This window comes from Lytechinus pictus, chromosome 3, assembly GCF_037042905.1.
Source record: "Lytechinus pictus isolate F3 Inbred chromosome 3, Lp3.0, whole genome shotgun sequence".
NCBI classification, from domain to species: Eukaryota; Metazoa; Echinodermata; class Echinoidea; order Temnopleuroida; family Toxopneustidae; genus Lytechinus; species Lytechinus pictus.
The window spans coordinates 45,588,175-45,614,554 of record NC_087247.1 but is presented as its reverse complement, the minus strand read 5'-3'; the positions used below and the strand labels follow the sequence as shown (position 1 = coordinate 45,614,554).

The 26,380-nt window shown below is 34.8% G+C and overlaps 1 protein-coding gene across 1 annotated transcript; it reads right to left on the bottom strand.

The window, feature by feature from the left end:
* Positions 1-937: 937 nt before the first annotated feature.
* On the bottom strand, positions 938-25,911 carry LOC129257157 (acyl-CoA-binding domain-containing protein 5-like). The gene is made up of 10 exons (XM_054895421.2): positions 25,796-25,911; positions 23,655-23,727; positions 22,152-22,199; positions 20,860-21,046; positions 19,686-19,910; positions 16,803-16,942; positions 8,374-8,500; positions 7,304-7,456; positions 6,430-6,692; positions 938-5,430 (listed from the first exon to the last, which is right to left on the bottom strand). The coding sequence occupies exons 1-10, from the start codon at positions 25,888-25,890 to the stop codon at positions 5,215-5,217; spliced, it is 1,527 nt and encodes a 508-aa protein (XP_054751396.2). The 5' UTR covers positions 25,891-25,911; the 3' UTR covers positions 938-5,214.
* Between the last annotated feature and the right edge of the window lie 469 nt (positions 25,912-26,380).

Below are 26,380 nucleotides of genomic sequence, written 5' to 3'. Positions count from 1 at the left end.
GAATCGGTGTCGTGTCATAGGTGCAAGAGCTATGTTTCAAATTGCCCATTATTTTATTTTTTTCGTCCTTTGTTTATTTTCAATTAATGTTGTACATTATGAGTAGTAGATGTGATTGTCTAGGAATAGTGAACAGTTTTGTAGCTGGAAGAAAGAAAAAAATCATTTGATTGAAAAGTGTCTTGTGAGAAAAAAATAAAATGTTAGACTGAGACCAAAAACATGTTTTGTTATCCTCTTTTGTTACCTTGCTTAAAGTGATCATGTGAATTTAAGTGACTGTATTGACCTCCACAAAGATAATACATTTACTACATTCATGTATGTGTGTGTGTGGGGGGGGGGGGGGGGTCTTGAAAACTTTTTATCAACATTTCTGATCTGACAACTTTCCTTGATTTTGATTGGCCGAGAAGCAGTGTTACTATAAAAGTCAAATAAAATATCTTGATAAATCCTTTCATACTCCGATCCCCATTTCTTCCCATGTAGTGCTACTTCCAAGTAACTTAATTTGTAATGACCATGCATATTATGTAATGTATACCAGGCCACCCCTCTAATATTTTTCACTAATGGAAGAAAATCCACTTGTAGTATACAGTGTACTCCAGTTTGAGTTATTTCTCTTAAATTACTGTGTGCATCAAAGGAATCAAAATGTCAGATTTTGGTCATTTTGGTAGGCACTTTATAAGAAGTAGTTATTATTTATAAAAATGAATTCTGATATTAAGAATATGAAAGTTCTTTAGTTTTCAAAAATAAATTTACCTCCGACACCATACATGACTACGTTTATCTATGTTAAAAAAGACAATGGATATGAATTCCATTTTTGCAACTTTAAACTTGAGATCAGGAAGAAAATTTCACTAATGAGGAAGCAGCGAGTTCTGTGTCACAGAACATGGTCACTTTCAATAGGTCTTTGATAGGCTTTTTAACACTGAAAAGAGCGTTTCTTTATTCATTTAAGCCATTTCACAAAATTTTTCAAAAGAAAGGAATTTTTACCTCTTATTTTCCAGTTTAATTTATTAATTCTTGTGGTACACTTATACTTGCAGTATCAATGAAAAATGCTGAATTTTTTAAGTATCCAAGTAAATTCAAAATGACCATCTTAATTCTAAATGTTTTCAATTTAACTATCAACAATGTACATACACACAATCAATTTATCAGCACAGAGGATTATCCTTTGTTCATGGATGTTGCGTCTCCCCCCCCCCACCCCATACAAAAGATAATCCTCTACTCTGACGCCCCATGACTTGTTTGAATTTACATGTACTGAATGGCTGAATGATTATTAGAAGGGCAAACAGGTTCTAATACATTTGTCCTTGCGACAGCGCAGCTCAATCCCCTTTAAAATATTCTTTAGCAAATCATATCTGACACTTGAGTCTCCTCCAAAAATTAAAAATCAAGAGCAAATGCTGCAAGAGCCAACAATGTATCACCATTATAATGTATAGATACCAGTAGTTGAATAACGAGTTGATATTAAGGGGAAGAAAGACAAACCATACAAAATATATCTAATCAGCAAATTTACTTTCATGATACACAAAAGGCATATAATAAAATTTGAATTCTTTTCAAAATTTACATATTTGCATATATGTACAATTATAACATCATGTTAAGATACAAATTCAATTTGTAATGATACATGTAATAGCGATATGTATGAACAAATATGTATGAACAAATGATTTGTGACCATGGACAAAATACACACATTAATACATAATTCCAAAATTTCCCCTAACACCAAATAACTTAACCTTACACCATCAGAGTAACATAATTGAATCTGTTGTATAACAACAAATATTTTAAGAACAAATAACATCATGACAAGGCATAGTGAGCTTTGATCAAGGGGGTGAGGGATAATATTTTATGACATGAGTTTCATAAACTGACATACAGTATGTTTAAGTTCAACTAATTCTCTATCAAAACTATTAAAATCTCTTGAAGATAATGTAAATGTGATATTTGTGCAAATGTCAATTTGGAAAGTGTGGAATTCCATCAGATAATCAACCTTCTTGTGCATTAGACCATACATGTAGCTTTTCTTCAGGTTTACTTCAATTATTTCATCACTCCAGTCAAGATTATTAGAGAGAAATGCACCTTTTCATATAAACTAAACAGCAGAGATAAATTGGAACGAGTTTTTGGGGATTGAACAAGATTAGAGAATTTCAAAGGGGCCCATTTCGAACGACAAGTACAGTTATAGCCAATTTGACAAGGTATTCTACCGTGGTGACTGGGCTGCTCAGCTACCTTAATGTAAGAGTTATCATAATTGCAAGTCTTTATGTAACAACTCCTAGGTCTAAATAATTCATTCTGCATAGAATCGTATTGTACAGTATGAGGGAGGGGACTGATAATTTTTTTTTTTTAAATACACAGTTAATACCAATCTATTAAAGACGACCCTTGGATAAGTAATTCATCTACATGTATACTTTAAATAGCAGATGTGGACAGGGATGTGCATTTAGATTGTCAAAATATATTATTTTTAGCAAATAGTATCTACATAGTGAGATTTGGCAAACATTATAAGAGGAATGTATCACAAGATTCATAATAAATAAATCCAGAACCTTATGTAATATCATAATGGTAAAATTCTAAAATTGATGCACTTCACAAATTTAAAGTGATGGTAATTTAGCAAAAAAATTTTTTACAAAGGATACAAAGTATCACAAAACACATAATTCAAATAATATGCATGCACAATTTACCTTCCCCTCCCCCCCCCCCTGAATTCATTCATAGGATATAAGGCATGAACTGAAGAGAAAAAAATAAGACAAATAAATTCATGTAAATTCTGTGGTTGCAGAATATTATTAATTCTGCTCTTATCATGATAGTACTGATGTGATTAAAAAACAAGTGGAGTGCCTCTTGCAGTCTCGCCTGCATTACTAAATTCAATAAAGCAGCCGTGCTGACTTTGAAAACGGCGAAATTGAATAATTATTCACAAAAAAATACCATTCATATGATAAAAAAACACTAAATTCGGTTACCCTATAAGACCTTTGACCTTGATCATGTGTCCTAAGACTCATGCAAAACAATAAGTGATACTCGATTACTTTTATCCTTGTTTCATGAACAAGACTGAAGAGCCATAAATTTTCAGTTATGATGGCAATCAAGAATACTAGACGCCATCGGCGCCTATAGTCTTGCTTTGCTCTGTATGTATTTATTATAAAAAAATTCCTATGTAGTTCTTTTTTGTTCTTCCAACTCATGTTTTCATTTTAAATCATTACAAACCATTCAACAAAAAATTAATCCAAATTACTCGTGAAGCAAACTAACTAGAAAAAAATTATCACCCGATAATGAATGTCATTTTCCAGTGAATTTGCACACAAATCTCTAACATGAGCCATTTTGGGTATGACATGGTCTCAAAAAAATTTTGTGACTCAAAAGCTCAAAGCTATACCCATGTGTCACGAATTCGGTCCCCCCCCCCAAAAAAAAAAAAAAAAAAAACATGCAAGACTTTGAAGCTTTGTTTTGTACTTTTCAGAAAATTTGCACAAAACATTAAGGGGCCCCAATCCTTTTAGAGTTAAGAGATTGTAAGAACTGATGAAAGCAACGTACTATTTCAGTTGGCATTGTAGGGACTCTGGCATTCATTGGGTAATTAATATGTTAATTAACATGGCAGTTTCGTTAAAATTATTTACCTTGTGAGCTGGGAGATACACTTACAATTACAGATTTTTTTTGAAAGTTTCAGAAGTAAAACTTAGAGGATGAGTGGTCAAATGATCTTCCCCCCCTCCCAGATTTTTTTTAACATACAGTCATAACTTCATACTTGCTTACAATTTCAGGTTAATTTACAAAAGATTTTATGAACTATATTAAGTATCAAAATCAACTTTAAAAAAGACTTCAAATATTGCACAATTTTACACATGGTGGTGTAATTACTTGAAAGCATATTGCAATCTCAAATTAAATTGGCTAAATGAAAATATAAATGAAAATTCAATTTCTTCATCATGCTTGATAAGAGACAAAACAAATTATCAAAATCAAGTCAATACCAACAACATTTTCAGAAAATTGTTGGCTATTACAATTTCTTCTAATTATTGCAGTTCTGAGAGTAATACAAAAATAATGGTACAAGTAAGTCTGTACAAACTTGATTTGTGAGCAAAAATCATATCGTTTGTTGAATGAATGCTAGATCTTACTTTAGATGATCTAATTCATTGGCAGCTAAAGAAGTGTTTACTAACATATATAAACTCTGACTTCACCTTTCAGTTCAAGTGGGGTGGTTTCATAAAGCTGTTTGTAAAGATATGCATGACTTTACAAACTACTCTTACATGTTCTTGTGTGCTGAATTATATTCTCAATTATTTCAACGCAATCAGCTAATGTTCAAATATGGTTCTTGCAGAATAAAATTGTCAACATGTACTTGAATGCAAAGTTCAATATTTTTAAAAATTTGATAAGGATCATAAGACATTGATTCTAAAACCAGGAATACATGGGGTATCTCTTAGAGTATCAGAACATGTTACAGTCATTTGTAAGGTCATGTGTAAATTACAAACATCTTTATGCTATGAAGAAACCAATTTGTGAGCTGTAACATGACACAAATACTCCACTTTAACCCTTAACATGCCTAAGTAGTAAAATCATGTGACCTGATAAACAGCCAGCAGCCATCATTCATGATAAACTTGACCAAACCCTTATCTGGCCAGAATCAACCACATCTAGCTTTGCAGCTCATCGCGAGCACAATGTTTTCCTTTATTGTGTTATTGAAAATATGTTAATTCACTACAGGAACAGCAAGAATATGAGGCAGACATATGAATGAGCCACATTGCACCTCAAAGGTTATAATGCAATTCAAACTAAGTGTACAATAAAATGATTGAATTCCAATGAGTTCATTCATCACAAGCCATGTGCCTTTCTATGGAATTTTTAGCTTCGCATCCATATAGCCCTAGTACCAGAAATTACCTTTCCAAAGTTTTCACATTGACCCCTGCAATTAAGCAGTATCAGGTGAGCAGGTGGCATGAATTGCAATCACATGATACAAATAAACCATAAATGTTGATATCCCTCAGGCATGTTAAAAGCGTAGTTGTTTCGTTGGACTCCTCATCGAGGTGGTGGACGAGCCCTCCGGTGCCTTGCAAGGAACCTTAGGATCCATTGTACAATGAAAGGCCAGACTAGAAGGATGAAGACTGTTCTCATGGGAAGGGTAGGGAAAGGCCACCAGGAGGGTGTGGTTCGTTGGGGTGGAGTCCTGATGGGTGTACCATCCTTAGCTAGGGGATTCCCCTCTCTCATGTATGCTTGCTGAGTCTCAAGCTAAAGAGGTAAGACAAATCAATCAATTGTATCACTGAAAAAAATGATCATGTAGTGGAAACTCATTCAGAGATCCAGAGCAATTCAGAGCAATCTATAGAAAGCCAACTATGCCATAATTTGTCATTTACATTGAAAAACCTTGCTCCTGGTGACAGGTCCGTATATGGGTCATTTTGACATGTCAGAATGATCCATCTTCTTCACAAATGAACAGAGCATATACCTTGCATATGATTACATATTGTGTTACTGACTTCCTTTGTGGACCAAATATGATGTCACTGTCTTTCCATTTTTGAAGTCACTTCAAATCAGTCAAAAGTTATTAAAACAAGTTATAATAATCCAGATATGACATAAAATTTGTTTTCATTTAATTTAAATACTATGGTGACAAGTATATTGATTGGTACAGTACAAGGAACTTTATAACAAATGTTCACTGTGATTTATCCATTTTGCCAACTACAAATATATACATGGCAAACATTTTTTCTAAGAGAGCCAATCTGTGAATTATGTTGGGGGGAGGGGAAGAGTATAGTTTTAAATTCAGGGTTTAAGAAAGTTTTTTGCTACTTATATAAAGTGTTTGGAATTTATACCAGAGCTATAAAATGACATGGAATCACTGCTAGGTTGATAATATGTGCCACTTTAGAAAAGAGTTTTAGTCTGGTGAATAGGAAACAGGACAACGTTCAAAGACATATACAAAAACCACACATAAGTGTTAAAAAGATACAACTCAAGTGTTGTTGTGAAAGAAAGATATCAAAAGAACCTGTGTCTGGAAAAGTCTAGACTCAGAAGCAACCTAAAAAAAACAAAAACATTATGGGCAATTCCAAAAAAAAAATGAATTAATTAGATATTAGACAATCATATCATATCAAATTTCTAATGACATAAGTCAAGGGTGAAGGTTGCCTTTAGTTTCCCAAACTTGCCTTTATTGTAGATATCCTCCATTTAGATTTATGTGTGTATACATACCTGATGCCTTGATATTGCAATGGTCTCCAGTGTGTTTAGTCTGACTAGAACACTATTCATATCCCTCTGAAGTCTCTCTAAAGATATTGTAATCTGCTCCACCATGCCATCCGGTAAGGGTGATCTTAGGGGACTACTCTCACCTCCTGGTGTCCTCCTATCACCTCCCCCACCCCTCCTCTCTTTCCTTCTACTACTCCCATCAGGAGAGTCTTGTGATCCAGAGGGTCTGAAGCTATGGAAACTATCTGATGATTGGTAACCTGAGAACACAATGACAGGAGGGGGTCAGAGCTACATAAAATTGATTGCTTTCCGATTTTCTTTCATCTGATTTTTCTTCAATAACTGTAAAAGCTCTATTGCTTTATTTATTTCTTGGTTTATCTCGTGAAGCAGAGAAAAATGAGTTGCAGCATAAACCAGAATGCAATTTATTATACATAGACATAACATAAAATTAACCATTTATATATTCATTATGTTTTCTTCTAGAAATTTCAAATTGAAAGAATGTTTTTGAAGAATTATATATATATTATCATGAATCTTTACAAATGCTTTTAACCCTATTGGATTATAAAACCATATTCACCATATTCAGTAAGTTTCTTTCTAATCACCATGACATTACTAATCCCGGCGGGTGTTTCATAAAGCTGTTCGTAAGTTAAAAGCGACTTTAAGAACGACTGGCCATCCTTTCTTGTGGTAAATGGTACATTCATTGGCGATTGTTTAGCGCGTAAGAAATGTTCACCAGTTGTTCTTAAAGTTGCTCTTAACTTACGAACAGCTTTATGAAATGGCCCCCAGACTTTATATTCAAGCCATATTCTTTTGAATAGATCATACAATTAGGCACCACTTTTACCTTTATGGGATTGATTTGTTGCAATGTCTTGACCTTGTTGACCATTTGACCCCTTTGTCACCTCTCCACCACCTCGCATGGAAGGTGTAGACATGGTAGGGGCTGAAGTAGAACTTGAAGTATACCTAGGCTGGATGATGGCATCAACATTGTCTGAAAGAGAAAAATACAAGTCAGACAGAGTGTATTACAAACATAAAAATAGAAACAAGGTTTAACAATATTTTGAATTAGGCAGCCTGCAATGATATCAAGGCAAGCACACAACCTCTCTTAACAAAGAAACATCTGTGATCATAAGCCTATCATAACCTTTCCTGTATCATATTTGGATCCTGGAACAAATTATGATTCAAGTGGGTAAACAATACTACAACTTTTCTTGGTTCCAAAAGTGACACATTGAAAGTAAACATTTCAGTGACTGTATGGGTAATTGGTGCTCTCCAAAGTACCTGTCGCCATGCTATTATGCCCTACATCAGTAGTGAGAAATCCTACGATGAAATTTTCACTGGAAATGCACAATTTTGAGCAACAGCTTCAGCTTGAACTTTAAATGTTAGTTGTTTGGTACCGACCCCATCTGAATTTCTGTGCAAGAGTAGAGTTCATTATGGTTGGATGTTAGTGTTACCAGATGGCGAGCTGGTGGGTGTTACATTAAACTGTTTGTAAGGTAAGAGAGACTTTAAGAACAGCTGGTAAACCTTTCTTATGCAGTAAATAATCACCAATGATAAGTTAATGGTGAATATAATTCACCACAAGAAAGGATCACCAGTCACTCTTAACTTACAAACAGCTATATTCAACATCCCCCCAGGGTTGTGAACAATGACCACTAACGTCTGTGTTTCTGAATTGAAAAAAATAGCCCTTTAAAACCATGAATTGCTTCTCACAAACCATTTATTCTTTCCTGTTCATACCTTTGTATGTTTGATTTTATGACCAATATACTTCCAATATTTTAAGGAAGTGAAGTCCTAAAAAGAAGCGTAAATGTTGCACTGAGTATACAAATAGTAATAGACACAGGACTAAGTGCCACTGAATAGAATTCTTACTATGGATTTCTGCCTTGGTAACTACTGCATGATCTCCATTAAATGGGGTTGATGTGAGTTGTTTTCTTTCTTCCTCCTCAATAACAGATGGCAGAGATTCAGTCTTTGGTGTGTGAGCTACACTTATCTGTATTGAAACAAAATGTCATTATCAAATTCAAACATGATCAAGAATAAAACTCGCAAAGCAGTAATGTACGACTAAATACACACAATAACCATTTTTAGAAATTGTATATCATACACAAACAAAATGAAGTAATCTCAATGAATGCATTACGGTTCCCTTTTTCACAAATCATTGAACAATTGATAGACAGAGAATGGAATCACTCTGCCACCTTTGCATGAGAATGGTCTTAGTAAATTATCATATTAATTGAAATATGAAATTTTCCTTGGAGAAAGTTGTCATTTTGTTGCTTCCCAATATAACCCAATTCAAAGAAAACACTTATTTCTCAACAACTAATAGTTGCATGAAAGAAAGCAGATTATCTTCTTCTCTGCCTCATATATCAACGTTAAGCACAAAACCAATCAGTCACCAAACTAGATTATATGTTTTATTAGTCAAAATCATTTTGAGCTTCCAAATTCACAAGACTGAGTAAATCTTTCTGTGCTACATGTCAAAATTTGAAAACATACTGAAACCCAAAACCAAGATAAAAACATTCTGTAAAGACATTTTTCCCCAGACTGTTCGGAGTTTCAATAGATCTTGCTCAGTATGCAAATCTCATGCTTTGGATCTTGTTTTCTCATTAGTGTGAGAATCTCTCTTAATTTTTTTTTTTTACAATGAATGCAGATGTTATATGGGTTCCAGTGTATCAAGTTTTCTATTTCATATGCTAATGCTAAGTTCACACCAACGGCGCTTTAAAGCGGTGGCAAAGCATAACAAAGCTTAATTAAAGCGTAAAGACCGTAATAGAGCATGAGAAAGCTTTGAGCAATTCGGGACATTCGGCAAGAGCGCCAAAAATTTTGAAACTGTTTAAAAATTTGAAGCGATCTGTCACGGATTGCGTAAAGCGGGGAGAGCGTATTAAAGCTTATCAAAGCGTCACAAAGCTTAACAAAGTCGTAGGAAAGCTTAACAGAGTTTAAGAGAGCTTGGTTCAAAGCGGTGACCCCACTTTGTACGCTCTTTCACCAATTGACATGCTTTGTTGGGACTCGTGTTCTTATAATTCCAATTGTCCAAATCTGGTGAACCCTAAATCTACTTTAAAGTAAAAATATGGGACCCAAGAGAGGTCGAGACACAACCAGGAAGAACCAGAGAGGGGGACGCAGAGGCCATGTCGTTGGGCTAGATCTCCAACTCCACCGCAGCCACAAGAAGACATACTGGTGCCAGAGCAGCCACAGCCTGTCATAGAGTCAGGGGAAGATCAGCCTATCATAGAGTCTGGGGAAGATCACCCAGAAATCCCACCAGTTCCAGCAGCCTGAAAAAGCGTAAGAATAAGCCATATTATTATGCCCAGCTGACAGAGGCTCAGAAGGAAGAGTTGATTGATTGGTTAAAACAGAACCCGTGCATCTACTCCAAGAGGCTGACTGAGTACAAAGACGCACCCCAAAAAGAGAAGCTATGGGAAGACAAAGCCAAAGCGATGGGTTTGGAGGTGGCAGCCCTGCAAACCTTCTACAAATCAAACAGAACCCAACTGAGCCGCCTGAAGAAGAGTGTTGGGAAGTCTGGTGATGGTACAGATGTTCTAGAGGACCTGTCTGCTACTTGATCGATTGATCTGGGTAAACTTCTCATTTCTGAAGGATCACATCGAGACAGTTGAGCACAGAAACGTTGTCAGCATCCATGGCACAACTGGGAGGGTAGCAGGCAGGACAGCACCAACATCCACATCTACTGGGTCAGCAGCAGCAGTACCACCTACAGCAGCCTCCAACATCCAGTCAAACTTACCAAGATCATCCACTCCCTTCACTGCTACCAGCTCCTAAGGGTATGGTGCTGCTGCTACTGCCGCTGCTGACAAGACTACCGACTCCCTGAATCTGACTGTAATGGTAAACAGAGCCATTACCGCTGCAGGTATCTCCACAAGACCACCATCTCCTGTGACTCCTCTGGGAACTCCTCCAGGACCGGAAGATGACACCACCAAGAAGTGAATTCAGTAACTTTTTTAAATTGACACGGGAGATTTTTCGATGTTTTTATGCTACATGTACTTTTGATATTTTGATGTTATAATATTTGTCTGTACATTGTGTTATGTATGATAAGACAAAGAAGGATTTTTGTTTGTTACAATGATTTGGAAACATTAATAATGTTTGCTTTGAAAGTTGTATATGTGTTATATCAAGTTGGATATATTATTATTATGTTTTGGAAACATTAATAATGATGTTTGCTTTGAAAGTTGTATATGTGTTATATCAAGTTGGATATATCATTATAATGAATTGGAAACAATGATTTGGAAACAGTGATTATAATGTTTGCTTTGAAAAGTTTAAATGTATCATATTAATGGTTCTAAACGACTAAATATGTACAATTCAGTGAAATACTTGTCGCAATAGTTTTACCAAAGAAAAAATAAAGCAATGACCGATTATCGAAAGTTGCCGATAAAAAAGTCTTCTTTATTATATTGTTAACTTGAACTGCCGAAAATTGAACATCAAATTATGATTATTTCGGAAGTTACCCATTCATCAGACCCAACAAAAACAGAATGTCGCAAATCAATAAGTTTGCCGATATGTTTATGCAATGCAAATTAAAGCACGATCTTTTCTTACTAAAACTTGTTCTAAAACGAATTAAGCCATAAGCCTACATGTTAAAATAAAAACACATATAATTGAAAACTATTCAATTTAATTATTTTACAAATCAAATTTGTCGCAAAAGCATGTGAAACATACGTAACCATGATTTCAAGTCTTCCTTTAAATAATTCCCCGGGCATCCAAAGCCTTCTTGTAATTATTACTGTTGTGTTTATAGAGTAGTGTGTCATGCGTTAGTTTTACTCTCTATCTAAAATCGTGAGAAGGCTGTCTATATACGTAACTTCATTTGAATTGTTCATAATTCTGTATTTTGTTAATAAATTGCCCAAATCATACATCATTTTTGCTTAAAACGTACAGATTTCTTGGCACATTATTGGTTAATTAATAAAACTCGTAATAGCCATGAGTAATAATCATAAAGCACTGTGCTGATGTTTGCATTTTGAACATTTTATAGGCTTGCGGTGATTTCTTTCAATATTTTTCACACTTGTGCCTGATACCTTATTGATAAAAACTTTAATATGCTGAACACTATAACTTCTGAACAGTTTGTGCACTAACATTGTCTGCTATTGTTTTAGCGATGTATCATTCCTTTTTAATGCCCTTTTGAATGCATCTCCACTTTCTAGTGCACTAATATTTCAACCTGGAAACATATACGTTACCATTGTTTATATAGCACACACTGATACATTTTTTGAGGTATTGATAATTCTTTTTGTGACTCTTATGTAAATGCATTCCTTTGATTTTAAACCTGTTTAAAACCAAAGGAATGCTTTTACATAACAGTCACCTTAACAGATAATTTTGCGGTGAAAATAATTATATTTAGACAAAATACACTTTTAAAATTTAAAGATTTTATTCCAATTTTCGATTTTAGGCTTAATGTATACACTGTAAAGACAATGACAATGACATCAGACAACAATTCTACTTTCAGAAGTACTGAAGGTCCTGCAACGTTGATACTCTTGTTATTTATTAGAAGTCTTAAAATTTATCTTCTTTTTAGAGTTTAATATATGCAACATACGTGACTCATATGAGTAACAAACGTTACCAAGGTTTAAACAGTCACTATTTCTTTTGTCATATGGTGACAGAGATTCTTTGAGAATATGTGTAAGACAAATCCATCTAAAAGCATTTGGCAGTTATCTGTAAGTTTTATGTGTATGAATCAAAATAATAATAGGAACAGTCTAACTTTACATAGTTAACAACCTCCATCATATCTATCAATATCTTAATTCACGGTTACATTAACTCATCAAATGAATGAAAAATATAGTAGAAAAATTGAAATAAGAATAGTCATATCTTCGAAACTATCCAACAAACGAAGGATAGTTTCATTATCCATCCCTTAACAGAATGATTATGGTCAAAGAAAAATAAGCGCAGTAACGTAAGTTACAGAGGTAAAATGTGCATGTTCAGCTTTAAATTTCAGAAAAATTAACAGTTTGCAACATTTCTTGCCCAAATTTTTTTTAGTTGAAATTCAGTGTATTCTCTTGCATTTTTTCGTTGTCAGAATGGTTTTGAAAAAAATCACATTTTTAATGGTTTTGGGCCTAAAGTTGGATGCATTATTTTGAAAAAAAATGTAAAAACTGATAAATATTTTGTTTTGTTAAGTTTGATGCTTTTTGTACATAGTGATAACATGTTCCATTTAATAGTAAAAGAGAATATGTCAAATAAAAAAAAAGCATTTTATAATAAAATGTAATAAAAAAAATTGAAGATATTAAACTAAAATTATGAGAACAATACAAAATACACACAAATCCCCCAACCAAAAAAGAGAAAAAAAAATTAAACAAAAGAAATAAAAATACAGAGTGTCCTACAAAAAAACGCCCGTCACACTTCCGGTCCGGAATGCGCAACAATTTCGATATCATTGGAAAGAGCCGCATTTTATAAGTAACTGACCAAAACATCACGAAATATGATTTGGTAGTTTTTATTTTATTACACTTTTTGCAAAGGGATGCAAGCAGTAAAATCATGTACTTTTGATAATTTGCCCATAGGCCCTACAGTTAAGGATTCGTTCAGCCTCATTTTTACCCCTTACAGACCTTTGCAAGAAGTATTATAACACAAAAACCACTGAACATGATTTTGGAATTTTTGGATCAGTTACTAAATGAAGAGTTGGTCTCTTCAATGAAACAAAAAATAAGGAAACAAAAAATAATGAAACAAAAAAACGACCGGAAGTGTACCTGGCATTTTTTTTATGGGACACCCTGTATAAAACATAATGAAATAGAAAAGGCAATAGAATAAAAAAATAAATAGAAAAACTCTGTTGAAAACTCTGAGTTTTCTACAAAGTTTTTTATATTTTTTTTTTTTTTCATTTATGTTCCATCACTGACATGATGCTACAGGGCATTGAATCTTTAGGTACCCGTCCTGACTCGGTCCGTACTAGCAGAGAGAAGTTCTGGATGAGACGACTTCGCACCACCCAACCTCATGGCCTGAACATCCAAGAGGGGAACGACTGATTATTCTTTCCTATCCACTTTCAATTTATAATTATATACATATATTTTTTCCCCTCAGCTCTTTTGCATAGTTCCATTATAGTTTCTTCCTCTACTTTCCTCCCATATCTCATACAAGCTCAGCTCCAATTTTTCCTTCCTTAAATTATTCAGGCGATATATAATAATTATTATATATATATATATATTTTTCTCCACTCACCACTTTTAGATTTACCACATTTGCTTATTTACATGTATACTATGGTTTCTTCATAATACACCCCCTCTCTTCTATATTTGCTTTTACCTTTTTAGGCAATTTGCTTCCTCTTTTTCACATATACAGGTTTTTTTTTTTTTCCTACTATATAGTCTTATGTTTTTTTTCCCGTCACACCTATATAGCGGATTACAATATCAGTTACACCATATGTGTATTTATATATTTTCATATACATTTCCTTTTTGGATATATGTATATACATATCACTCATAGATACATCTTTACACTTACATTCTTCTCTTAGTTTGTTTAATGCTTAATCATATACACTTATATGTCTTTTGCACATTATCAGTTGTTCCCCATTCTTTTCCTTTTTTTCCCCCACTCTTATGCACCAGTTTATTATGCCTTTCTTTGTAACCTGTTTGACCCACCTCTCACTAATTCTCTTGTTATTCATCTCTTCCTCATATCCTCTATCACTGTTTTGTTCCAGATCCTGTTTGATGTTGCCTGCCTCATTATCTTAATCCCTCTTGGCTTGAGGTCTTTTACTGGCCTTAACTTCCCTTTGTGTCTGCCTACTACTTTTCTTTCATCCCCTTCATTAACCTGATTGGTCTTCTCTACTCACTAATGCTCCTTGTTTCTAGCGTTGCTGTAGCTTGTCTGTGGTCTATATTATGGTTGTTCCACTTTATATGTTTGTCATTTTGCCTCCGACGAAGATTCTGCTAGGATCGAAAGCTTAGGCCCCTTTTGACTTTCTATTTATTTTTTATTATATTTCATTTTTTAATTTTATAATGTTTTATATTTTATTTCCTTTGTTCTATTTTCTCTGTTACAATAAGGGTTACTTATCTCACATATAAAATTGATTTTCTTACTAATTTTTTAATTAGTAAAAAAATCAATTTGTAATAATTTGTAATAATCAATTTAACAAAAATTGCGGATTTAAAGATCTTTTATCGCACATATCTAAATTTCAAATTCTGCAACTTGATTCGTTTAATTTTTCACACCTGATTTACAATAGTAGTATTATCTGATTTGTCATGGGTAAAAAATAAATAAAGTCTGTATTTATATTTTTTACAAGCAGATGAAATACATAACACCAACAATAACAGAGGGCATGGTGGACCCATCTTCTAGGCATTCAAAGAGCTCAGAGTCTGTGAATATATGGGAGTCAGACATGAGACATGTGTCCTTTACCTCCCAGCTCAATCCAGATGAACTTGTACTCTGCATCTACCAATTCCAGCAGTGGTATAGAGAAGAACTCCTTGTAGTTGTGGTAGAGACTGCCTGTGTTTGCTGGCTTCTTAATGGCTATGTGCTTTCCATCCAAGGCACTAATTGCATGGGGGATATTCCATCTCTGTTCAAACTGCTGGGCAAGGGTGCTCCATGCTTCAGGGGTGGTAGGTATGTTGAAGACCTCATCTTTATATGCCTCTACAATGGCCCTGCACACTCCTGGAATCAACTCTGATATGGTTGAGATACCACATCTGAAACCATATGCCAGTGATCTGTAGTTGTCCCCAGTGGCCAGATGTCTCAAGGTGATTGCCAGTTTGAGGCCAGCTGACAAAGGGTGCCTGTAGTTAGTCTCTTGCTTCTGGATGACTGGTGCCACTCTCGCAAGGATCTCATCGAACACCATGTCTACATCATAAGATGGTTCATACTCTGGTACATATTGAACTTCCATATCTTGTTCTTCTGCCAAAGATGCAATGATTTCGTGTATCTGCTGCATCTTTATATATACTCTGGATCAGAGGCAGGATGCAATCAGAATCTCGAATTTTGTCATTGCATAATAGAGCTTAACAGAGCCTATCAATGCACAAGAGAGCTTGATAATCGTATCAGAGCGTTATTTAAAGCGTGATAAGCGCATCAAAGCTTATCAAAGAGTAATAAAGCATATCAAAGCGTAATTTAAAGCGTAATAAATCCTGATCAATCGGCATCAAAGCCTGAGAAGCCGTAGCAATTCGGGAAATAATTTGTCGCCCAAAGCGGGAACGAACTTCGTGTCAGAGCGTATCAGAGCATAACATATCTTAGGAGATCGTGAGATTTTTTGAAAAGTAAACAAAAATGATGCCGATTTAAAGCGCGGCATTCGCCTTTGGTGTGAACTTAGCATAAAGAAAATCTTTAAATTCAGTTTGGTTGACTTATGAACTGGTTGGCAACAAACCAGGAACTTGTATAATAAACAAATATATCAGGCTTTGAGAAAGTATAGTGGAATTATTTATCCAAGGTTGGTCTGGCAAGTACTATTTTTCCCGAGGGGCTTCGCCCCTCGGGAAATATAGTAGTTTTGCCAGTCCAACCGAGGATTAATAATTCCCACTATGCTTTCGAATGAAACGCCTGATATATTTGTTTTATATCCTACTTTTAATAATTCATAACAAAAATCTATGTGCTGAGCTTGCAAAGTCCGGTTACTTGAGTTGAATTACCTACTTTTCTCCGAGCCATATCGCGCTCAGCGGAACACAGATTAGAGCCTGCGCCGACGCATTGCTGGACTTGCCCGGGAGAGAGAGCGCGCTGGCCGGTACGCCCGAGAGTTTAGCTCATAGGTTTAGCTAGATATCCAGTTTTATGAAATAATGACGTCAGACCTCGATATATCCAAAAATATATCGAGGTCTGACGTCACGCAACATCATAGTTGAAATATATTCGGTCACATGATGCTACTTGAACCAATCACTATACAGGATTTACTCAATTTAGGATATAAAACTTACTATTTTGTGGTATCGGATGGACTTCATTATCTACCAGAGTGACAAATATACCATAATATCAAGATTGAAGTAACAATGACTAACGAAGGAGTTCCATGTGTTTCTTACCCTACTAATGATTGGTTCATCAACAGAATCACAGAACTCATCTCCATCAGATTCACTCTCACTGGTTGAGGATAGGTGATCTGTACCCGCTTCAAGCTGACTCTTAGATACCAAGATAGGATGACTGAGCTCCGCAGAATCTAAAGAGTTCAATATATTAACTTAATGAAAGGTTGTCAATGGATGGATGAAGAGAGGAGAGGAGCACTCAAATTATAATCTGAAGAGGATGTGCCTCACTAAAGAGAGAAAAACAGGGTCTAGGGAACAACATTTAAATTCATACGTTATTATTTCTAACCTCTTGGTTTATCTACAATCATTGGCTTTAGTTGATTCCTGACTGAAATGCTGTATTATCAGTGCATATACCGCCAGCACCCCCACTGCTACCCACTCTGAGTGGCTAGCAAGCTAGATCGCATGAATTACAGGTAGATGAAAAGACCATTGCCTCCTCACTCTCTCTTGGTATGCAAATGGAAAGGGGGGGTCTTTCTTATATATTTTTTTATTCCTATATTCTGTGTAACTAGGTCCTCCCATGTGCCTTTGTTGGGGGATGGGGGGAACTCTTGCATAATTTGACGAACCCTTTTTTCAGACCTTGATTTCAGTTCTCTAGATAAGGGGGGGGGTCTTTCAAAAAAATGAAAGTTTTTTTTTGTTTTGGAGCACGGCTGAGCAGCTTCTTTTTCAGAAACTGCTCAGCCAGGTCCTGAAAGACCCCCCCCCCTTATCTAGAGAACTGAAATCAAGGTCTGAAAATAAGGGTTCGTCAAATTATGCAAGAGTTCCCCCCCATCCCCCAACGAAGACACATGGGAGGACCTAGTTAAACAGAATGTAGGAATAAAAACAGGGATGCCACTTGGTGTCCTCCAAAAATACTGAAACTTATCGCGGGCAGGGACAGTGTCCAAGTACAGTAAATTGGGGCATTGGGGGCGGAAGCCAAAAAAATTTGGGATGGACACAGCCTCACACAGGTAAAAAATTGGACAAGAAAAAAAAAAAAAAAAGTTATCAACAGAAATTTTAGGGGGTGGGGGGGGGGGGGGGGTCCATCGCCCCACCTCAAATTTAGGGGGGGAAGGACCAAGTGGCTTCTTATCTTGTTGTGATCGATGACTTTGAAGTCAAGGTTTGAAAAACTGATGGTAGTTAGTTGTGTGTTGCTCCTAGAACGCTAGACCAAAAGCTTCAGTCTCTGTATTTTGGTTGTTAAATCACGTTGGCTCCACTCACCAATACATAGACTGAAGAGTTGTTGGCCCGTACGTAAAGACAACGTATCAGCTAAACCAGGGAGCTCTGGCCCGCGAAGCGGGCCGGAGCTCCCTGAGTTAGCTGATACGTAACCCAAGGGAGCTCCCTGGGTTACGTATCGGCAGAGCTGCCAAGTTGTATTTTGCATTTTCAGTATTCTTATCCCCCAAAATCAGTATTTTGACCAAAAAAATCAGTATTTTTACCGTGTGAGATAAATATGCAGACCTGCCAACCTCTGGGAATGAAAAACTGTATTCTGTGAAAAAAAAAAATGTATTTTTCCCCAAAAAAGTGTATTTCATAATAAAATGCTTGGCGCACTCGCTCATCGCGGCGCTCAAGCTGCATGCAAGCTAAAATGCGCACTGCTCTTGCAGATGAAAAAAAACAAACATTAAAACATGTGTATATCTTCACCCTGGTTTTAACAAAATGATTGAAAAAAAATAAGTTACCTGAAATTACATTGATCTAATAACCATATATTTTTTTTTTACAAAAAACGTATTTTTCAAAGAAAAAACGTACTGCCGTATTTTGGTTGTAAAAACGTACTTAATACGGCTAAAACGTACTGGTTGGCAGGTCTGTATCGGCATGCAGCAGTAACGTTAGATCTAACATTCGTCGGAAACCAATTTTCGGATCGTTTTTTTTATATAAAATGTCACATTATAAAAAAATAATTACATCCAAATTTACAAGAAAATATATAAAATTCAGAAACATCGTACCTTAGACCGGAGTTACCGCTAATTCCTTTCAAATGATGATCAAAACATAGTCATCCTCGACCCTTTCGTTGGTCATCGTAAGTTGCCATCTTGGATGACGTAATCATCCTTACAGACATATTTACCAGTCGCTATTTTATCGTGATTCGTGCCGCTGCTTTGCGCTTGTCTATGTGCGTGCGTTCGGAACTTGTCGCTCGCATTGATTGGCCAGGATATCGAGAATTTTAATCGGAAAGCCTTGATAAAAGTATAACTCAATGAACGTAGTGGGTAGTGCGCGCGTTTATAAATTATGTACTGTATAATAGCAAATATCTCTCACTGCATGCATCGCAATCGAGAGAGAGAGGGGGAAAAAGGAGGACTTTCCGATTTTTTTAATACACAGAAAACAGGAAAAGTCGGGAAATAAGACATATAGCAGGGAAAAAGACGGAATTCCGTATAAAGATGGAAAAGTGGCATCCCTGATAAAAAAATATATAACATTACTGATTGATTTTATTGATTATGTGATAAGTATGAAAGGTGTCCATCTGCAGCTTCCAGTTGGCTTAAAAGAGATCAGGATGGGATGAATCACTTCTCTAAAATCAGCATGTGAACAATACATACAAAATTTCATTTCGAAGTATCTAACTGCACTCCACAAGTCTCTTTCCCATTTCAAACAAATTTACATGTAAATTAATCATCTTCATAAACTACTCAAGTTTGCTACTTTGAAACATCATGCAGCAAATATTAACCTGCTAAATAAAGAGAATATGAACTGATCAAAGGACATCTTTTTCAACATCTTTATAAAGTTTGCACCTGGTGGAACCATGCAACCATCATTCATGTCTGAACCATGACAGGATTTTATACTTACTCTCTCCTAAGTGTGAAGTTACAATTCTTTCATATCTGCTTTCCTCCTCATTGACCATTCCCTCCTCCATATGACCATTGACCTTCAGATCAGTACCAGAGCTTTCAGGTGACCCTGATTTGTCCTTTGACCTCTCGTCAGGTTCAAGGTCACCTTCCAAGAAACCATTGGTGTAATCCGAGACATCACTCACATCTCCATTTTGAAGGCTTTTGGCTTGGTCACCTTTTAAGGTAGAGGTGAAGGATAAATGTTCATTATCAAAAGAAAAAAATATGATCATGACTTACTATGTAAACAATGGGTACCAGACCTCATCTTTTCTCTTTTTTTTTGGGGGGGGGGAGGGTTTTGGTTTTGGTTTGGTTGTGATAAAATGTTAGCAAGCTCATGTTATCACCGATTTACAAGGTTAAATGCAGGCCAACATGTCATATTTTTACTTACATTCAACTAAAATCAATTTTAAAATTGAGCTTGAAATTTATGAAACAGCACCAAGAGGAACCAAACGAGTGGCTCACAAAAAGATTAACTATTGTAACTTTGCTATTATGGTAACTGCCATGGTAACAGGGCTCAGCAACAAATCACAATCAAGGTTTCCATGGTAGTTATAATGGCAAAATTTACTATAATTGCAAATCTTTATGAAATGGGCCACAGGTATCAAATAATAAAAGATAATTAAAAGATATGGAATTGGTAATAACTACTACTGATTTAAAATTTAAGATGAGATGTCTTATCTTAAAATCTGCAATAGGCTTTACATCAAAACATCTAAGCATAGTATAAGGAACAGATATGTTTTTATTGCAGACACTGGGCAAACAATTGTGAACATTTTTAGTATCATAGTTCATTGGATCAGATAACAAAGACATTCATTCAATTTGATGTATTCATACTCTGTTTATTGAATTTTACATTTTCTAAATCAATATGAGATATATTTTTGATATTTATTTTTTCATTGCTGCATGGAAGACTCTAAGCTTCATTAAATGGGCAATCCACAAGAAATTTTAATAGATCTATGGAAATAATTAATCAATTACTATTGAAGGTAAAATGAAGGTAAAAAACCCAAGAAAAGTCCTTAAAAAAAAATATAGTTTCTCTATCTTACAGACAAGTTTCAATGAATTCCAAAGCAGTGAGATTGCCTTACCACTCTTATCAACTTTAGTCTCTTTCATCTTGACCCCTCCATTAATATGACCATTGACCTTTGTGACCTGTGGAGAAGATGACACTGAGACCTCCTCCAATTCTTCCTCATGAACAAGTTCAAAGAAAGGTCCCATGACCTTGAGAAAGGTCACCACGTCTTCTGTCTGTGGCATGGTTTCTATTATCTAAGTAAATGAATCACAAGAAAATGTTTTGAATCAATGTTATTTCAATTATCCTTATAAAAGCAGAAAAACAAATAAAATGGACAGAAAAAGTTGATTGTTTCCACATTTATATTGAATATCTGTAATATGCCAAAAATTTTATAAAACATGTACATGCATGTATCAAACCTCTTTTAATCATTTAATTGATTTTGTACAAGGAATACCAAACACTTTTAGATGCAAAAAAGATTAATCATGCAATAACAAGATAACATATTACATGCACACATTTCAAATGAGAAAATAATAACTTGGCTACATGCACACGGGACAGCAAGGAACAATCAAAGAAAAAATTCCATAAGAGGAAAATTTTACATGTCACTAGTTTATGGTAAGAAAATCAGGATCAAGCTTCAAAACCACAGACAGACAATTCCATAAAATGATCAACCTTTTTGTATGTCTGACCCCCATTTTTCTCAAGTCTTACTTCACTTTATACACTGACCAAGTCATGGTCCTTTAAGAACATTTCAGACTGTTAAAAGAACCAGAAATCAAAGAAAATTTCATGAAGGTCCCCACATATTGGGGGTCAGACAAACATATTTGATGGAATTGCCCAGATGCTGCCTCTACAAGCACTTACATGTAACCATAATTCATATCCCTTCTACATGTAGATTTTTGTCAAAGCTCTAGAATTCTGTTTCATCTCTAGTTTAATGATACACAGAAGTTCTTTTCATGCAAACAAATTGCAGAAGAATTAAGAAACTGTCTCAAATTGATTGGGATACATTAATTGTAAGAAATCAGTGCATGCTTCAAGTCATAGAATCCCCACAATGATCAGAAATTTAACAGTGCTGTGAATCATATGCATTACACACAAAAAGGCAAGTATGAAGTTGCATACAAAGATTTGGCCCAAACATCTTAGCCGAGAGTTGTTGTTTTTTGGTCATAACAAAGTCAGGGCAATTTAAGAAACAATTTTTTGCAGTGGACCTTTTAACTTTAATACTTTACCTAAATAACTCCCAAAAAGATGACCAAGTTACCCCCCCCCCCCCGAAAAACAGTTTATATCACTATTTCAAAGAAAACAACTCACTTTGTACATGTGAGGAATATCCCGAGCTTTAGAATTATCCAAGATAGTCTAAAGTAAAAGCAGAAAACAAACATGCAATATCTAAAAATAAGTCAAGATAAATGACATAATGCAAACTTCATAGCACAATGTGAATAAAAAAAATCACCTTTTCTTCTCAAATAAACCTGTGACCAATGATATTTTCTTTTCACATCATTACTATATAGGCCTTCTGATTTCAATATGCTTTCCAGGTTAATCAAGCTATGACTGCATGTGCAGTACATAAAGAATCATCAGTAATTTGAGATCCTTCCAGTAAGAATGTTAGCTCTAACTTCATTAAATACTACATTTTCCCAAATTCCCAAGTAAACATGTATTATAAATAAATTTGAGCACTTTTTGATAGGCACTCTACCCAATACACTATGAATAATTTTCTATATCTACATAGCTTCTACACATGGATGCTTGCAAGTGATGCTAGATTTCATACCATCAGAACAAATAGGGGAAGGCGGGGTAAGTTGTGACACTTTTTGCTTTATGCATGTTAGAATTGATATGATTAATAATCTTGTAGAAATAAGTACCTTTCCTTAAAAATTTGATTCTTCTGAAATATTTTTCACCTATATATAACTCTCTACCCCCACACTGAAACTCATTGTCACCTTTGTAAAAATAGATGTCAAATGGCTCAACTTGCCCCATCTGTGGGGTAAGTTGAGCCACAAAAACTATGTACAAAATGTATGGGAGAAGAACCAGCATGTCATTTTTTAAATTTAAAGTCTTTTCACTTGCTAATTCTCTATACATTGTAAACTAACTTTCTCTAAAAGGAGCCATGTAAATTTGCTTCTTTCTGCCTATATATCAATGTTTTTTTTAGTTTTTTTATATATATATACATTACCACAAGAATTACCATGGCTCAACTTGCCCCATGTTAGCTGGCTCAACTTGCCCCATGTTAGCTGGCTCAACTTACCCCAGTCCGAACTTAAGGCGACAATTTCGCATCCTCACATTTCTTATGTATCCATCATGTAAAAGACTATGACAAGAATGAAGACACATACCTAGACTAACAATATTGTTCTTATGTCTTTATTATATTTCAAGACGTATGTGTGTAAAAAGCACTTATCTATTTCACACCCTTTTTTTACTTTTTTGGCTGAAATTTGTATTTCTCCCTTTAAAAAAGTACTTTTTGTTTCAAAGGTTAAAACAATGTGGTGTGGTTAGGGGTTATGCAGTGGGTCATCAATACATGACACCACCACAATGTCTGACTCATTCATTATTGGCCTAGGGCTGGTGGCTCAACTGGCCCCTATGCTCAACTTACCCCGCCTTCCCCTACCGATATACAGACTTTACAGCTGAAAAACAATAAGATTACAAGAAAAAATATGAAAGGGGATACACCTGTACATAAAACAAAATATTACAGACTAGAACAAAATCAAAATGCCACAATATAATGATGATAATACAGTTGGCTCTTACCTGTAATAGTTCTTCAACATACAATCTCTTTGCCTCATCACTCCCCATCTCACCTAAAACAGACCATGCTTGCCTGTGAGAAAGAAAGAGGACAGGGGTAATAAGGAGTCAGAGAGAAGAGGGAAGGAGGAGAAAGAGAATAAATAATTAGTAAGAATGAGAGAGAGAGCAAAATTATGAAAATGAAAACAATTATAATGTAATTATCGATTTTCTTGTTCATTTTATAACTTGATTATATTTTAAAATCAATTTGAATATTTGCATACACCAAAAACCTACAATACCACATATTGTGTCATGCATAGATATATGCACACTGCATACACATTGTTTCAATTTTAGGGGGTGGGAACTCTGGGGAGTATCCCTCTGAACAAATATTCTTAGATCATTCCATGTGCAAAAAAGGGGGGAATGAGGGAAGAAGTGTTATAGAAAAAAAGAGGAGGACAGTGAAAGAAAAGTATCCACCACCTCTCAAAAAACATATGTATGATTTGCCCCTCCCCCACCAAATTAAATGAATTAATAAATGGAAAATAACAAATAACAGAAAATAAAACGATTAAAAAAATAAAAAATAGAAAAAGAAAAAATAATAAAATAACTAGAAAATCTTTTTATCGAAATAAAAAACAATATAAATGAAAGGTTGATTTTATGTTCCTATTCATAGCATTCTCTTTTTATAACACCAAATGCACATTTGAACCATAAATACAAGAACCTAATCTGACATAGCTAAAACTTTTTTGTACTTTACCTCTTCTTCTACTCCAGGCCAACTAGATCATTGAATAAATATTTGATGTTTAACAATAATAATTCCAGCAGATATCTTAAGAATAACTTGTACTTTGTCCATTACAGTGATTCCAATTGGCGTTCATACTGTGTAAACACTTTGTGATACTATTAATATAGATTCTTGCCGAAATCAGCAAAAACACAATTTTGTAGCCTTTGATTCTTAAGATACTTTGATTATTTATCATTCACTTTTGCACCTTTCCAAACACTACATGTACTTTGGTTTTCCATGGATAAATGAACATAATTCAGGGAAATTTTCAGATTTCAGTCATACTTAATTCAAAATCACTAAATCAATCCATATTATCAGAAAAAAAAAGGAATTCAAAACAGATGTTGTCAAATGCTATATAATCTCAAGATTGTTTTCAATGTCAAGGTTGAGTGAGGTTATTCAATGTATTTAATGACAAGAAATGCTAAAATTTACTCTTAAAAATATCTCCTGTAATCTTTTATAAGTAAAAACTTAATGGTCACTCATGTATGACTTGATGAATAGATTTTCGTCAAGGAACAATTCAGCCAAATTATTTTGCTAAGTCCATTCTTAATTCATGTGCTGTGTTTACAGGGGTACCGGTACTCCAAGCTGTAAATATAAACAAAGTATTATTCATAGAGCAAAACACTGACAATTTCAAAACTGAGTATTGAATTTTCAAGGTTAGCAATGTTTTGTGAAAATAGTCTATTGCACACAATCATGAATATTCATTAGATGGGCTGATGATGCCATGTCTCCACTTTCCTTTTTCTTATGGTATTACATGAAATCATAATCATTTCATATTTATATATATTGTGTGTATGGTATGTCTCCCTTGTAACAAAATGAATATGTTATGCATTTAATCAGTTGTCACTACAATTCTTTTTCATTCTTGGTGGACAAAATTTGATTACATGTAAATGTAATTTCATATGATAAAATAATGATGTAATTTACTTGCTCATTGCATATTCTTTACTTATCGGCTTTACTTTTAATTGCAAAAACTTTAACATTATTCTGGAGAATTTCCCTTCTATTTGATGGTTTCTTATGCAATTTTGTATATCTATGCATGTGATATATCTAATATGTAATGATTTATTACAAATGTTTATGTGAGTAAAACAATTTCCCATGTGGACAATAGAATGAAGTTGAATGAAGACATGCATATAACTCGAAATAATGTAGTTTTGAAATGTCATAGATTTGTTATCCCTTGTCCAATTTCGATGAAATTTTCAGTGTTCTATTTGTCTGTTAAAATCATATCAATTTCAGCCAGGTCTACCCAATCTGGACTTGGTCAAGTCTTACACCATGTACTCACCACTTCTGTGTCTGTACAACGTTCCAAAATGCAGGCTTGGCCTGATGGCATGGACCCTCAGTAGCTTGTTTATAGAGTCCATAGAAACGTTTCATCAGCTCGTAAGAGGGCTGAAATGGACCTGTTGAAAGAGAGATTAAATATACTTTGAGTTTAGCCAGAGCCACATGCAGTCATATATACATGTATGTAATAATAATAATAATAATAGTAATAATCTAAGATTTATATAGCGCATGTATCTGTCAATAATGACCCTAAGTTGGAAATCAAATTAAAAACTAACTCCACAATAGTTAGGCAAATGCTAGCTTTGTAAGGTGACTCTTAAATTTGATGTGGAAGAGTTGTGGTGAATTGCAAGTCTTCATGTCTGATGGGAGTGAATTTCACAAACGAGGGCCTGCAACAGAAAAAAGATCTGTCACCCAACCTCTTCACTCAAACTGGTTGACATTTCCTGAACAAAGATCAGGGGCCTGTCTTACAAAGACTTGCGATTGATCCAATAAATCGCAACTATGGAAAGCCAGCAAAATCAACATATATAATGCATGTTTGTTCAAATTTTCTTCTAGATATAGT